Below are 12,850 nucleotides of genomic sequence, written 5' to 3'. Positions count from 1 at the left end.
AGTACATTTTCGAGCACGTTAAAACTCCCACTTACAGCACTCTCTGGATGAAACTGAATTCCGTTATTTTATTATTATTATTATTATTATTATTATTATTATTATTATTATTATTATTATTATTATTACACAAGTACGATTACTTTGTGATATTACTCAATACTGATTTAAACTGAACGTTTATCCGTAATTACTGATTATGTCACTTTTATAGGCCATACGCGACAAGGTTCTTAAATGCAGGCAGTAAAGCGATTACATTAATTTTAAATCACACTAATATCTGTTGACAGACGGCGCTGGCCTCGCGAGTTTTCAACAACTTCTTCTACGAAACAACGTGATTCAATAGCTCTACAACCTACTCGATATTAATTTGATCACATAAAGTTAGAGCTAATTTTCTCTAATGGCTCTTGATATTACGCAAACTGTTCTAGGTATTCATGATCATTTCTGGAACAAGTGTACCTTACGGTAAGCTATTATGGAGGTCAGAGCTAGTGAATATTACGTCTGGTCACAAGTACGGTAATATAGAATATGTCCATGATTATCTAATAAATGCGTAGGAATAGCAATAAGGGTTAAAATCCATTTAATATTCCTAGTATTGATATTTCATTAATGTAACTAAAACACAGACGTTTAAGGATCGTGTTGTTTACAAGTTAAATATGCATATTTCCCATGTTCTATGGCCTTACACATTTGTTTATACTTAATAAGCTCATTCTTGAGGAATCAGGCATTTTCTAATACCAAGAGGATTAGCGCTATTTAAACTAAATAATAATAATAATAATAATAATAATAATAATAATGCATGTTCATCCGTTGTCCAGTTTCTCTACGGGAGTCGGGTATGAAGTGAGATGAATCTTCGTAATGAGGTTTTACGACCTGATGCCCTTCCTGACGTCAACCTCATCAGACGAGTTAGTGAGAATAAATTAATGACCTGTTGAATCATAGTAAGAAGGGAGAGGATGAAACCCGGTGCCAGCACATAGCCTACTCCTGTCGAATAGCACCAAGGTGTCTGCTGAAGGCTTCATGTACCCATCCGACGGACGAATCAACAGCAACAGCGTCATATGCCTTCACTCCACATGAGCACTGCAGAGAGGTTTGGACGTGAATCCAGGTTTTCGGCACGCAATCTAGTGATTAGAAATTGTATACCACCGCCTGTCCTATCCTGATGGTGATGGTGAAAATCATTTCGACCAACGGGACTCGAAGCGGCTAACCACGGTGTCAGACCGTATAGAGTCAAAACCATAACGATCATGGCCACTAGACGGGCTGATAATAATTACATTATTTATTGTTCTTATTCATCCCCTTCATAAAAAAGGCGATAAATTGAATGCCAATAATTATCGCGGCATCTCTCTTCCTCCTGTTATTTATAAAATCCTCTCCAAATCCTTACTCACTAGAGCTGTAGAACAACTTGACTCACAAATAGGTGAATACCAAGTCGGTTTACGAAAATCCAGATCCTGCTCGAAACGGATTCCGAATCTGTAAATGACTATCGCGTACCTGAAACTCAGTGCCAGACCACTTGTCATCACTTTTGTAGATTTTCAAAAGGCGTAGGATTCGATTGACCTCTCAACCTTTTTCCAAGTTCTCCAAGAATTTGGCCTAGACAGCAAGATCCGACAGATCATTCAAAATACACTCACTGGTACGTCTTCCAAAGTAAAATTCAGACCTGAGATTTCTGAAGCCTTTCAAACCCAAACGGAAGTTCGGCAAGAATATGCACAATCACCACTACTTTTCAACTGTACTCTCGAGAGGGTCATCCGGGAATGGGGACATGTTCTTCGATCTAAAGAAGTGTCTAATGGAGTTCAAATAGGCCGAACTGCCTTGTTCTTGCGGATGACCTCTCTCTCCTGAACTAGGTACTCAACACATCGACTACTTGCATGAGTGCGTAGTTACGATTGGTCTCAAAATCTCCTATACCAAAACCCATTTCATTTCTAACACCATCTCCTATACCAAAACCCATTTAATTTCTAACATCATACATGCTCCAGTACATCATCTGACTACCTACGCTAGAATCTTGAAAGTGGAAAAATTAAACTACCTTGGAGAATGGGTTGAATCCAATAATTCTGAGAAGTTCGCCGTCTTAACACGTGTCAACAAGCTTGAAACAGCCTTACGACTCACTCAAAACGCATACAACAAAATGTTCATCTCTCGAAATGCAAAAATTCGATATTATCAGACTGTGATTAGACATGAAGCATTACATGCAGCAGAATGTTTAACAAACGCATAGCCTGCTTGAAAAACTGGCAATTAAGGAAAGGATGATTATCCGAAAAATTCTTGGTTTCAGCACCAAAAATGGTGTTTACAGACTTTGGAGCAACTTAGAAATATACCCTCACACTGAAAAGATATCAACCGTAATCCGGAAAAGAAGGATAACATTTTACGCTCACCTCTTCAGATTGCCAGCTGAAAGAATCTGTAAACGATTGTTATCCTTCTTCAGAAATCTCAAAACGATTCCTTCTTGGTTGGTGGAGATCGATAAAAGATCTTTTGAAGTAAGGAACCTCAGAAACAGACATTCAACTCCGAGTACCACTCACATACAAACTTAGACAGGTTCATCAAGAAGAAGTCCCATCTCGACTGAAGCATGTCCATTCTGATGCATGGAAGAAAGCACACGACGAAAGTATGAAAACCTGGTGGGCCGGCAAGATCTCGCGATTCTTAGTGGTCCTAACTATGAATAATAAAAATAATAATAATAGTGATCATAATTATAGTCCGGAATTTCATGTAATAGTATCCTGTAAGTTTGTATCCCCGTGGCACAACAGCCCCGAAGGGCCTTCATCTACCATGCAACAGCTGCTCAACCTAAAGGCTGAGGTGTCATGTGATCGACACGATGAATCCTCTCGGCCGTCATCTTGGCTTTCTAGACAGGGTCAGATAGTTCCTCAATAGTAATTAAATTACGTAGGGTGGGTGGGTACCAACAGGTTTTGTATCTACATGGGAAGTGAATTTATAATTTGATCAAATTAATTCTGATAAAATATTAAATTAGAGGAAAATTCAGTACCAAGCTCTCATTCTTTTTTTTAAGTTAGAGACGTTACGTAAACATGTAACAAAACCCCTCGAAATATGTACTAAATATGTAATACCATACTTTACCACGGAATTAAAAAGTAGCTATCTATTGAAAAATAGTTACAGAAAATTTTCAAAGACACTACTCATTTCAATACGTCACAGTAGTTTTTGGTGAGATTGTCAAGTTAAGCAAGTATCACAAGATACTTTTCCATATTTTCAGATTTCGTCGACGATTGAAAAGTATTGAAATGATATGCCGACATCGCAAGAGGTCATAAATGTATACTGCAACACATGATTGTTGCTGACAGAAATGTTTTCTGGAGTGCAGTATACTGACTATATCAAATTAAAAATTACATAAATTCTATAAATTCTATAATTCTAATTTTATGTGCAAATATTTAATTATATTAACATATACAGTATATTACTTTGCAAATTATGCAGAGATGTATCATGCAAGAAACTGAAATGCAGTGACCTTAACAGACAAATTTGCCATCATTCTGAGTTTCCATATGACGCATACTACGCAAAAAATTACTTAACTACATAATTAACATGAAGAAAGTGAGATATTTTTCGGTGACGATGGATGCCAAAAGGGGAGGTAACGGCCGAGGTCTACTCTTCTACTCCGACAATTGCCTGGTGAAAAACTATTTTCAGGGATGTCAACGGTGGGGACTGAACACTAGCGTACAACTACACGATTCGTTACACGTAGCCAAATCACTCGGTCATCATCATCGTCATTAATAATAATAATAATAATAATAATAATAATAATAATAATAATAATAATAATAATAATAATAATAATAATAATGTTATTCGCTTTACGTCCCACTAACTACTTTTACGGTTTTCGGAGACGCCTAGGTGCTGGAATTTTGTTCCGCAGGAGTTCTTTTTATGTACCAGTAAATCTACCTACACGAGGCTATCGTATTTGAACACCTTCAAATACTGTACCACCGGACTGAGCCAGGATCGAACCTGCCAAGTTGGAGTCGGAAGGCCAGCGCCTCAACCGTCTGAGCCACTTAGCCCGGCATTATTATTATTATTATTATTATTATTATTATTATTATTATTATTATTATTATTACTATTATACCTACAATAGAGGTTGTATAAAGAAGAAGAGTAATAAGAAAAGTAGTGGTGAGATGTGATGAGCATTAAGATTAGGTGAAAATCAACCAGGGAGTAAGACATGTGTGTTCACTCTCGCGTATCCTGTTCAACAGCTACATTCGGATGGGACTAGAAGAAATGCGAGCCAGCTTGAGGCAAATCGGTGGGGTGAAGGTACACGGAGAAAGAGTGGACCAAAACCAAACCAAAGCCAACCACATGGCACTACAGCCCTTGAAGGGCCTTGGACTACCAAGCGACCGCTGCTCAGCCCGAAGGCCTGAAGATTACGAGGTGTCGTGTGGTCAGTTCGACGAATCCTCTCGGTCGTTATTCTTGGCTTTCGAGACCGGGGCCGGTATCTCACCGTTAGATAGCTCCTCAATTCTAATCACGTAGGCTGAGTGGACCTCGAACCATCCCTCAGTTCCAGGTAAGAATCCCTGACCGGGTGGGGAATCGAACCCGGGTTCTCCGGGTAAGAGGCAGGCACGCTACCCCTACACCACGGGGCCGGCACAAGAAAGAGTGGACATGCTATGATTTATAGATAGATGACATTGCAGTCCTGGCAGAAGGTGAAAAGGAGCTAACATTAATGCCGGGGGAAATGGAATCCATCCTGCTAGCCTAGAAAATACAAATAAACAAGACTAAAACAAAGATCCTTGTTCGAATTTGACAAGGAACAAAAGCTGATAGAATGAAAGGACATGTTCTGAATAATGCCAAAATATTCAACATAGTAACTCAGATTGTTACATACTAATATGCAGTTCGTATCATTTTGTCTCATATTAGAATACGTTTTCCTTTAAGCTAGTAAGCAGACATTCTATAGTTACTAATTTGCTGTTTCTGTTACTGTATACTCCCTATTTATCCAGTACAATTTCCATCTTAAACAATTGTACTATGTAATTCATTATTATGATATTTTTAATTAATGCTGTAAAAACTAAAAATTGTGTTGGTTAAGTGTAAGAGAGGGCCAAGAGCCCTAACTTCGCCAGTTTATGAAGACACAAATAAATAAAGATCTTGGCAGTAAGGCAAGATTTGACCACAAACCTTAATTCATATGACAACTTTGAGTCATGGATATGTTAGTTTATTCTAAGTAGTAGCCGAGTCAGTATATATTGAACTCTTGGGTGCAACAGTTCATAATTACATGTAAAATGAGAGACACGCCACATTTCATAATAGGGCAAATTATTAGTGCACAGTTATTTACTGCATACGTTACTCAATCCCTCCCACTTTATATCGCAGGCAACATTGTGTTAGTTTAGAATAGTATTCCGAAAACATGGAAAGATAGTATTCACAAATAGCCTTCTCCTCTCCCTTTTTCTTTTACTGTCACACCGAGTGCAGTAGTCCTACGCTGGGTTGTCCCTACTGGTATGTATGCACTCTGCATTTCTTTCTCAATATTCTCAATATTGTTCACATTTCATGTGGCCTGCCTGTTTGAATGTTTATGTGGCTGGATTTGGTATGTTCAAAACTTCCTTGTATTGGACGGAAATGAACCATAAAGGTGAGGTTTCCGAATTGTATTTTATCAAGTGCTTGCATAAAGATCCCAGTTGAAATTAAAACAGGGCAATTAAACAGAGCTGTTGAATGTTGGGTCCATCAACATTTTACTGAATATATTCCATTTCTGCACTTCTTCAATACCTGCCCCACACTGCTCCTATTCCAGCCCTAAACGCCATCTTCACCTTCATCCCTCATATCTAGTTTTTATAACGAATTTGGCTTCCTGGTCACATTGATTCTGATGATATAATTATCCAATAGCAAGGATTTAAACAGTCATAACAACGGGTCCCAACTGACGTTATCCTCTTATCATTGTGTTTCATGCATATTTTCCTCTAGTCTTCCCTACAGCCTATTGAAAATCTCACATGTTTCCATTTATGTTTTATAGATCTTAAACACGGAGATATACTCTAAGTGGCATGTCAGGAGTTTTAAGGACGACTCCTATCCCAAAAGGATAAAATTTGTATATGCATTGTAAGTACGGAGGCCAAAGTAAGAATAACTGCATTGGACGAAACAACTGGGTATAGACGTTAGTGACGAAGAGGAAATACTGTACTAGAGAATAATGAACCTAATTTATGGAGAAAACTTACGAGTTTTATCATTAACTGACGATTTGAAAAGGAAATGTACATAAATGTACTTCTGCTTACAGGCCAATCACAGGGAAGGACGGTGTATTCTGCTGCACATAGACGTAGCTGAGATGCCTTTTCTGAACTATTGTTGAAGATTCTACGCTTCAACAAACCGTTATCCATGCATTCTGGTATACATACATGCACCGAGCTCGATAGCTGCAGTCGCTTAAGTGCGGCCAGTATCCAGTATTCGGGAGATAGTAGGTTCGAACCCCACTGTCGGCAGCCCTGAAAATGGTTTTCCGTGGTTTCCTATTTTCACACCAGGAAAATGCTGGGACTGTACCTTAATTAATGCCACGGCTGCTTCCTTCCCACTCTTAGCCCTTTCCTGTCCCATCGTTGCCGTAAGACCTATCTGTGTTGGTGTGACGTAAAACAACTAGCAAAAAAAAAAATACATACATGTAACTGAGATGCCTCTACTCAAATATTATTAAGGATTCTACGCTTCTACATCCCATTATCCATGTTCCCATATATTGGGAGTCTAAGTCTATCTATGGTGAGTATGAACTGCCCTAAGACCAAATCCGTTATGAAAATATTCCCCGCCTTTTGCATGTCTGGCTTAAATACTATTGCAAAATTTCCAACATCACTGACCTTAAGTGTTTCAATTACATGCAATGAAAGTTCTGAAGAAATTGGCGTCAAAGATTATTGGAAATTATAAGTGATAAAATTACTATTCTGCGCACTAGTTTGGAATTGCCTAATTTAGGTGAGCATTGGAACTATTAGTTGTGACATTGGAGGATGACGTAAGGAAAGGCTACACCGCGATCCCTTCTGGCTGGTGAAAGCGCACCGCCGACTGACTGTCTTCACTGAATGACGACGTCCACTGGACCTGCTTCATATAAAAGTGAGGCAGTCCACACTCCCCTCACAGTGTGATCAGCTTTGATACGGTGTACTCACAACTCTTGAACAATAATGGCTTTCAAGGTAAGGACGTATAGAGCTAGTCGTATACCAGCTGTTGTACGTATCTAATTTTCGAGTGGAGAAATACGGATCCCTAAGTCTAAGTGTTACAGTTTCAGAAATTTTGGAGATGATAAAATATTTGAGAAACTGTTATACACTTCTGTACGATAATTTTCGAGAACGCGCTTTGCGGGAATAGTAAGTGTTCCATAACCTGACGTGTGTAATTTTATGTAAACGGTATTTATTTACCAAGCATGATGTTTTCCATTGTTGACTTTTCATGAGGGGGAAATAATTTAAAATAATGATCCATTTCTTACACAGACGTCACCGGTATGTTCCTGTGTCTAATAATATTAACAAATTTACCAATTGAGGAATGGTTTCATATGCAGATTGCCTGTGCCAAGGTTTGGAGTCAGAAAGGGCATACCGCCGTAAAATATGGGCTATATACACATGAGTGCCGAACCAATTAAAGTGGGAAATTTGTCAGGGAGGAAAATGAAAGTGATTGAGTTGTTAAACAGTCTGCTTGAGTGGCTTAGGCAGTAGAAGCACTAGCCTTCTGAGTCCGACGCGTACTGGTGGTATTCGAAGGTGGTCTAATAAGTCAGCCTCGTTACAGTAACTTTACCGACACGTAAAAGGACTCCTGCAGAGTAAATTTCCGGCATATCGGTTTCTCTGAAAACCAAATAAGTACGTAAATCTCTTGACATCATTAGTATTATTAGTTCTTAAAAAACGAGTTTTGAAATTGTGATCTAGACGATGTAGTTCCTTTAGGGACGACATAGGGCAATTCAGTTGGTAAGATATCTAGTAAGCTGTAGGGTCTATGCAGATGATTTTGTCGTAATAATAGACTGCGATGAAACCTTAAAATCTTGAAGCTTGACATGATTTACAATTGGCTTTACATCACACCGATACAAATGGGGATTAAAGCGACGATGTTATAGGAAAGGGCCAGGGGTGGGAAGGAAGCTGCCGGGCCTTAATTATGGTACCGCCCCCATTTGATGGCGTGAAAATCGGAAACTACGGGGTTGCCGACAGTAAGGTTACAATCCACTATCTCCCGAATGCACGTTCAGAGCCACGCACCGCTAACCGTATGGCCAACTCGCTCGGTAACTTGAAAAAAAAAATAGTACTGTACAGAATGAAAATTAGCATTTCTAATACTTAAGTGACGTTAGTTCAGAAGACTCTTACGAGAATATCGTATGACTTACAAAAGTGGAAGAGTGGATCATTTCAAGACCTTTGGATATATGGTTTTTCAGTATGGTGCTATAATATCGTGAAATCTGTGCTCAGGTAGAATGCCTATTTCAGCCAACCCACTTAACACCATGTCCCGCGAGTTTGTTATATCTCTTGCTCACTAAGTTCCTTGTGCGTACTGGGACGTGAAATACAGGAGACCTCGGTTCTAGATTTATAAAATATATTAAGGATTGATTAACTAAGTGAAGTATACAGGACAATTGCCAAATTCTAAATCTGGGAGATCTAGGCTACGAAAGCAGGTACGTTCTAACGAAGATTATAGAAATTGTGGTAATTTAATTAAAACGATAATAATTGTATTAGTGTATACTTAGTTAAATAAATTATTTTTATGAGCCTAATGTGATGAATTAACTGATTTATTAAAAATTTATTTCTAGGAAAATTTGTATGGATTTTTTTGTATAGCAAACTTGCCTTGCACGCTTGTAACTACAATCAAGTTTAATACTGTAAGACTATTATTGCGACAGTGATAATAAAATATTCAATTGTTGTGCAATGGGATTTGGATACCTTGGTCCAATGTTCTTATGTGGGAAAGGAGAGGGGAGGGGGAAGAAATTAGCCGTGGCCAAAAGGCCAGGCAACCTGACATTCACATGAAATTGGAGTTACAAACGACGGAAAATCTCTTTTAGGATGGCTGAGTTCGAAGATTATCCGACATTTCTGCTGAGTTAGATGACTAGGAATTACATATTGGTGATATACTACAGTCTTGAATTTTTCCACAGATACTAAGATTTACTTTTGTGTTACTAAAATTTAACTTCCGATATCTATTAAGGCACTGTACATGAATGAATACCTGAAGTCAACCCTATAATGAGGGATGTATTCAATATTGCACGGTTTTTTATGAAAGATTTGTTGTTAACATGAATACAAGGACCCGAGCTTGAAAAATTAACCAGAAAAATCCCGGACCCGGCGTCCTCTCAACCAGACGCCACTACGCTGTCCATCAAGACTAGGAGACGAAAGGATTTTCACTGAATTTAAGATATTTAATTTAGAACTTGAAGTGAAGACAACAGTGGCTGCAGACTCAAGCAGACAGGAATCAGTAAAAGGAGGGTGCGCTAGATGAAGATAAAAATGCGAAGTTCAGAAAAATTAAACGATGAAAATTCCTTCAGAGATAATAAGCAGGATTATCCTTCATCGTAACCCACATTTCTTGTAAGATAAAAGAGACCTGAATTGAGTCGGTTAAGGGGATCATGTCACAGATGAATGAGCGTAAGTAAGATACAATACCAGTTGACTCGTGTTCGGTTGGTAAGATAAGCACGGGAATATCTCGGCTGGGATCATCAGATTTCGAATATATATGGCTTCATTAAATGAGTCTTCGTAGCAAAGGACGTCACAAGACATTTCGGTTGCTCCTAGAATCTTCCAGATTTAAGAATGGTATATGCTAACAACAACAGTTGTTCTAAGGAGTAGAACAGGAAACGTGAAAGGTAAAAGGCTGATGTAAGCAAACGGAAGGAATTATGGAATAACTCAGACCTATTAGTCTGTTTTGAGGGTCTCTAGAGAAGAGCACAAGCGTATAGACTTCCTTCATGCAGAATACTGTTCACGGGCCACATCAATTTGGAAAGATCAGGGGAAAATGTTTCATCTTACTGGTTTTACGTCCTACTAACTACTTTTACGGTTTCCGGAGATGCTAAGGTGCCGGAAAATTGTTCTCATAGTACCAGAAAATCTATCTACACGAGTCCGGTGTATTTGAGCACCATCAAATACCACCGGACTGAACCGGAGTTGAACCCACTAACTGAACCTCAAAAAGCCAGTGCTCTCCTATCTGTGGTACTTAGCCCGACAGGGTATAAAACAATTAAAATATTCTCGTGATCATTTCTACAACTTGGAGATCTGAGAATGAATATCGAAAACACAATTTATCGAAGAAACAAATTAAATCCTGTGGATAAATCTTTGGACAGATGCACGTTAATTAGCATTCTGTCCGCACGCGCGAACGAATGACCCATATTAAAGTTCGGTACATATTACTAATTTCAAAACTTTTCTGACTAATAAGGTACGATAGTAGCAAAGAAGATAGAGCCTTGGTGGCTCAGGTGGCAGCGCGTCGGCCTCTCACCGCTGAGTTCTGTGGTTCATATTCCGGTCACTCCATGTAAGACTTGTGCTGGACAAAGCGGAAGCGGTATAGATTTTTCTCCGGGTACTCCGGTTTCTCTGTCATCTTTCATTCCAGCAACACACTCCAATATCATTTCATCTATCAGACATTAATCATTGCCCCAGGGGAGTGCGACAAGCTTCGGCAGCCGGCATAATTCCTATTCTTGCCGCTAGATGGGGCTTCGTTCTATTCCTGACCCGGTCGTATGACTGGAAACAGGCTGTGGATTTTCATTTCCTTTATCATGGAGGACTGAGACGTTAAGCAACCCGGATATAAATTTGTCAATGGGACAAACACACGACCAAGGCGACCCTACACTCAGGTCCCCAATTAGCAAACAGTTCAATAGGAAACAAGTAGCCACACAATTACAGATAATGACTCATTATCCTTGGAACAGCCTATACACGAAGGGGCTGAAAATTACAGTCCCAGTCAGGTAAAGGACCCACTGAACTTTATTCAAGGTAGTTACTTGTGCAGGTTACTCAGGGGCGTAATGAGTCACTTCTTGTAACATTTAAACAAAAGACCTCATTACCATGACAAATATACAATATTCCTGACTATAAAGTTCCCCTCATACATTAAACAGCGTAATTAAAGAACTGTGTGGATATGGTACTACAGTGTGTAGAAGGGAGGGGATCAGACAAACAAAAGGAGGAAATTTAATTCATAACTCATTTATACTCTATGTAATTTTTGCTCACTCACAATACCAAAGATAACAGAAGTTCACATCTTGAAAGCGCCCTTTTAATCGACAGTTACCGTCCAGTAAGATTGCTGAGTTTTCATTCCAACTGTTTGTGATTAAGTAGTGATTAAGTAGTGCAGTGCATCGAGACTACCTAGATGAGGTGGTAAAGCCGTATTCGGTTCATCCGGAAGAAGTGGGTTCGATTCTCTGTCAGGAATTCGAACAGTTTAGAAATTAGTTTCCACCTCAGAAAGGGCACAATGTCGATACAAAAACCATTAAATGAACGGAGTTTTATTACCTGCAAGACGTTAAAGTTTTCTCTTTTCCAGGTTGTCATTCTCGCTGCCCTCGTGGCTGTCGCAAACGCTGGCTTCTTGGGAGCACCTGCTGCTGTCGGATACGCTGCTGCCCCAGCCTACGGCTATGCTGCTGCCGCCCCTGCCTACGGCTACGCCGCCCACTCTCTGGCCACCCCCGCCATCACTGCCCAGCATTCCAATATCCTGAGGACTCCCGGTAACCTGGGACAGATCTCCACCTACTCCAAGTCTATCAACACTCCTTACTCTAGTGTCAGCAAGTCTGATGTCCGTGTGAGCAACGACGCTCTTGCCTACCCCGCCGTCGCTCATGCTCCAGTCGCCTACGCTGCTCATGCTCCAGTCGCCTATGCTGCTCATGGTCCAGTCGCCTATGCTGCTCCTGCTGTGCACGCTGCCCCTGCTGTGGCCTATGGCGCCCCTGCCGTTCATGCTGCTCCCGCTATCGTGAAAGCTGCCGCCCCCGCTGTCGTCGGACACAGTCTTATCGGAGTTGCCTACTCCGCTGCCCCCGCCGTCGCTCACATGACCTACAGTAACGGTCTTGGTCTTTCCTACGCATGGTAGATGGTGAACCTACGTTAAGTAGTTGAGCTATCATTTTTTCCCATCACTCTACCACTGTGTCCGTATAATAAATTATTATAACGAAGTCTATTATTTTAAAATAAAAGTGCAGAAAATTCTGAATTTTATTTTTTTTGAACCTATACACACAATTACTTATGAGATCAGAATGTTTCCTGATTTTGCCTCTTCCCTATATACCAGGCGGCCCGCGAGTGCCGTACTTTCTACTTACAATTGTCCCGCATGCATTAGTGATGCATGGGATGCCTAATCACTTGTTTTCGAAGGAGCGCTACAACGTGCCGTATTTTGAATGTTGTGAAACAAATAGCAGTCATTTTTCTGCACAGGTTCCATAACAGGG

General features: G+C 39.9%; 1 protein-coding gene across 1 annotated transcript; it reads left to right on the top strand.

Moving 5' to 3' along the window:
• Positions 1–11,853: 11,853 nt before the first annotated feature.
• On the top strand, positions 11,854–12,483 carry LOC136879150 (cuticle protein 76-like). The gene has a single exon (XM_067152941.2). It carries the CDS (start codon positions 11,854–11,856, stop codon positions 12,481–12,483), a length of 630 nt encoding a protein of 209 aa, XP_067009042.2.
• The last annotated feature ends 367 nt before the right edge of the window (positions 12,484–12,850 follow it).

The sequence above is a fragment of the Anabrus simplex genome, chromosome 1 (assembly GCF_040414725.1).
Source record: "Anabrus simplex isolate iqAnaSimp1 chromosome 1, ASM4041472v1, whole genome shotgun sequence".
Lineage (NCBI taxonomy): Eukaryota > Metazoa > Arthropoda > Insecta > Orthoptera > Tettigoniidae > Anabrus > Anabrus simplex.
Note: the sequence above shows the minus strand (reverse complement) of the source record. Positions and strands in the feature narration are given on the sequence as shown.

Excerpts from the sequence above, each read along its gene's own strand:
- LOC136879150 (XM_067152941.2), top strand. The coding sequence starts at position 11,854 with ATGTCGATACAAAAACCATTAAATGAACGGAGTTTTATTACCTGCAAG.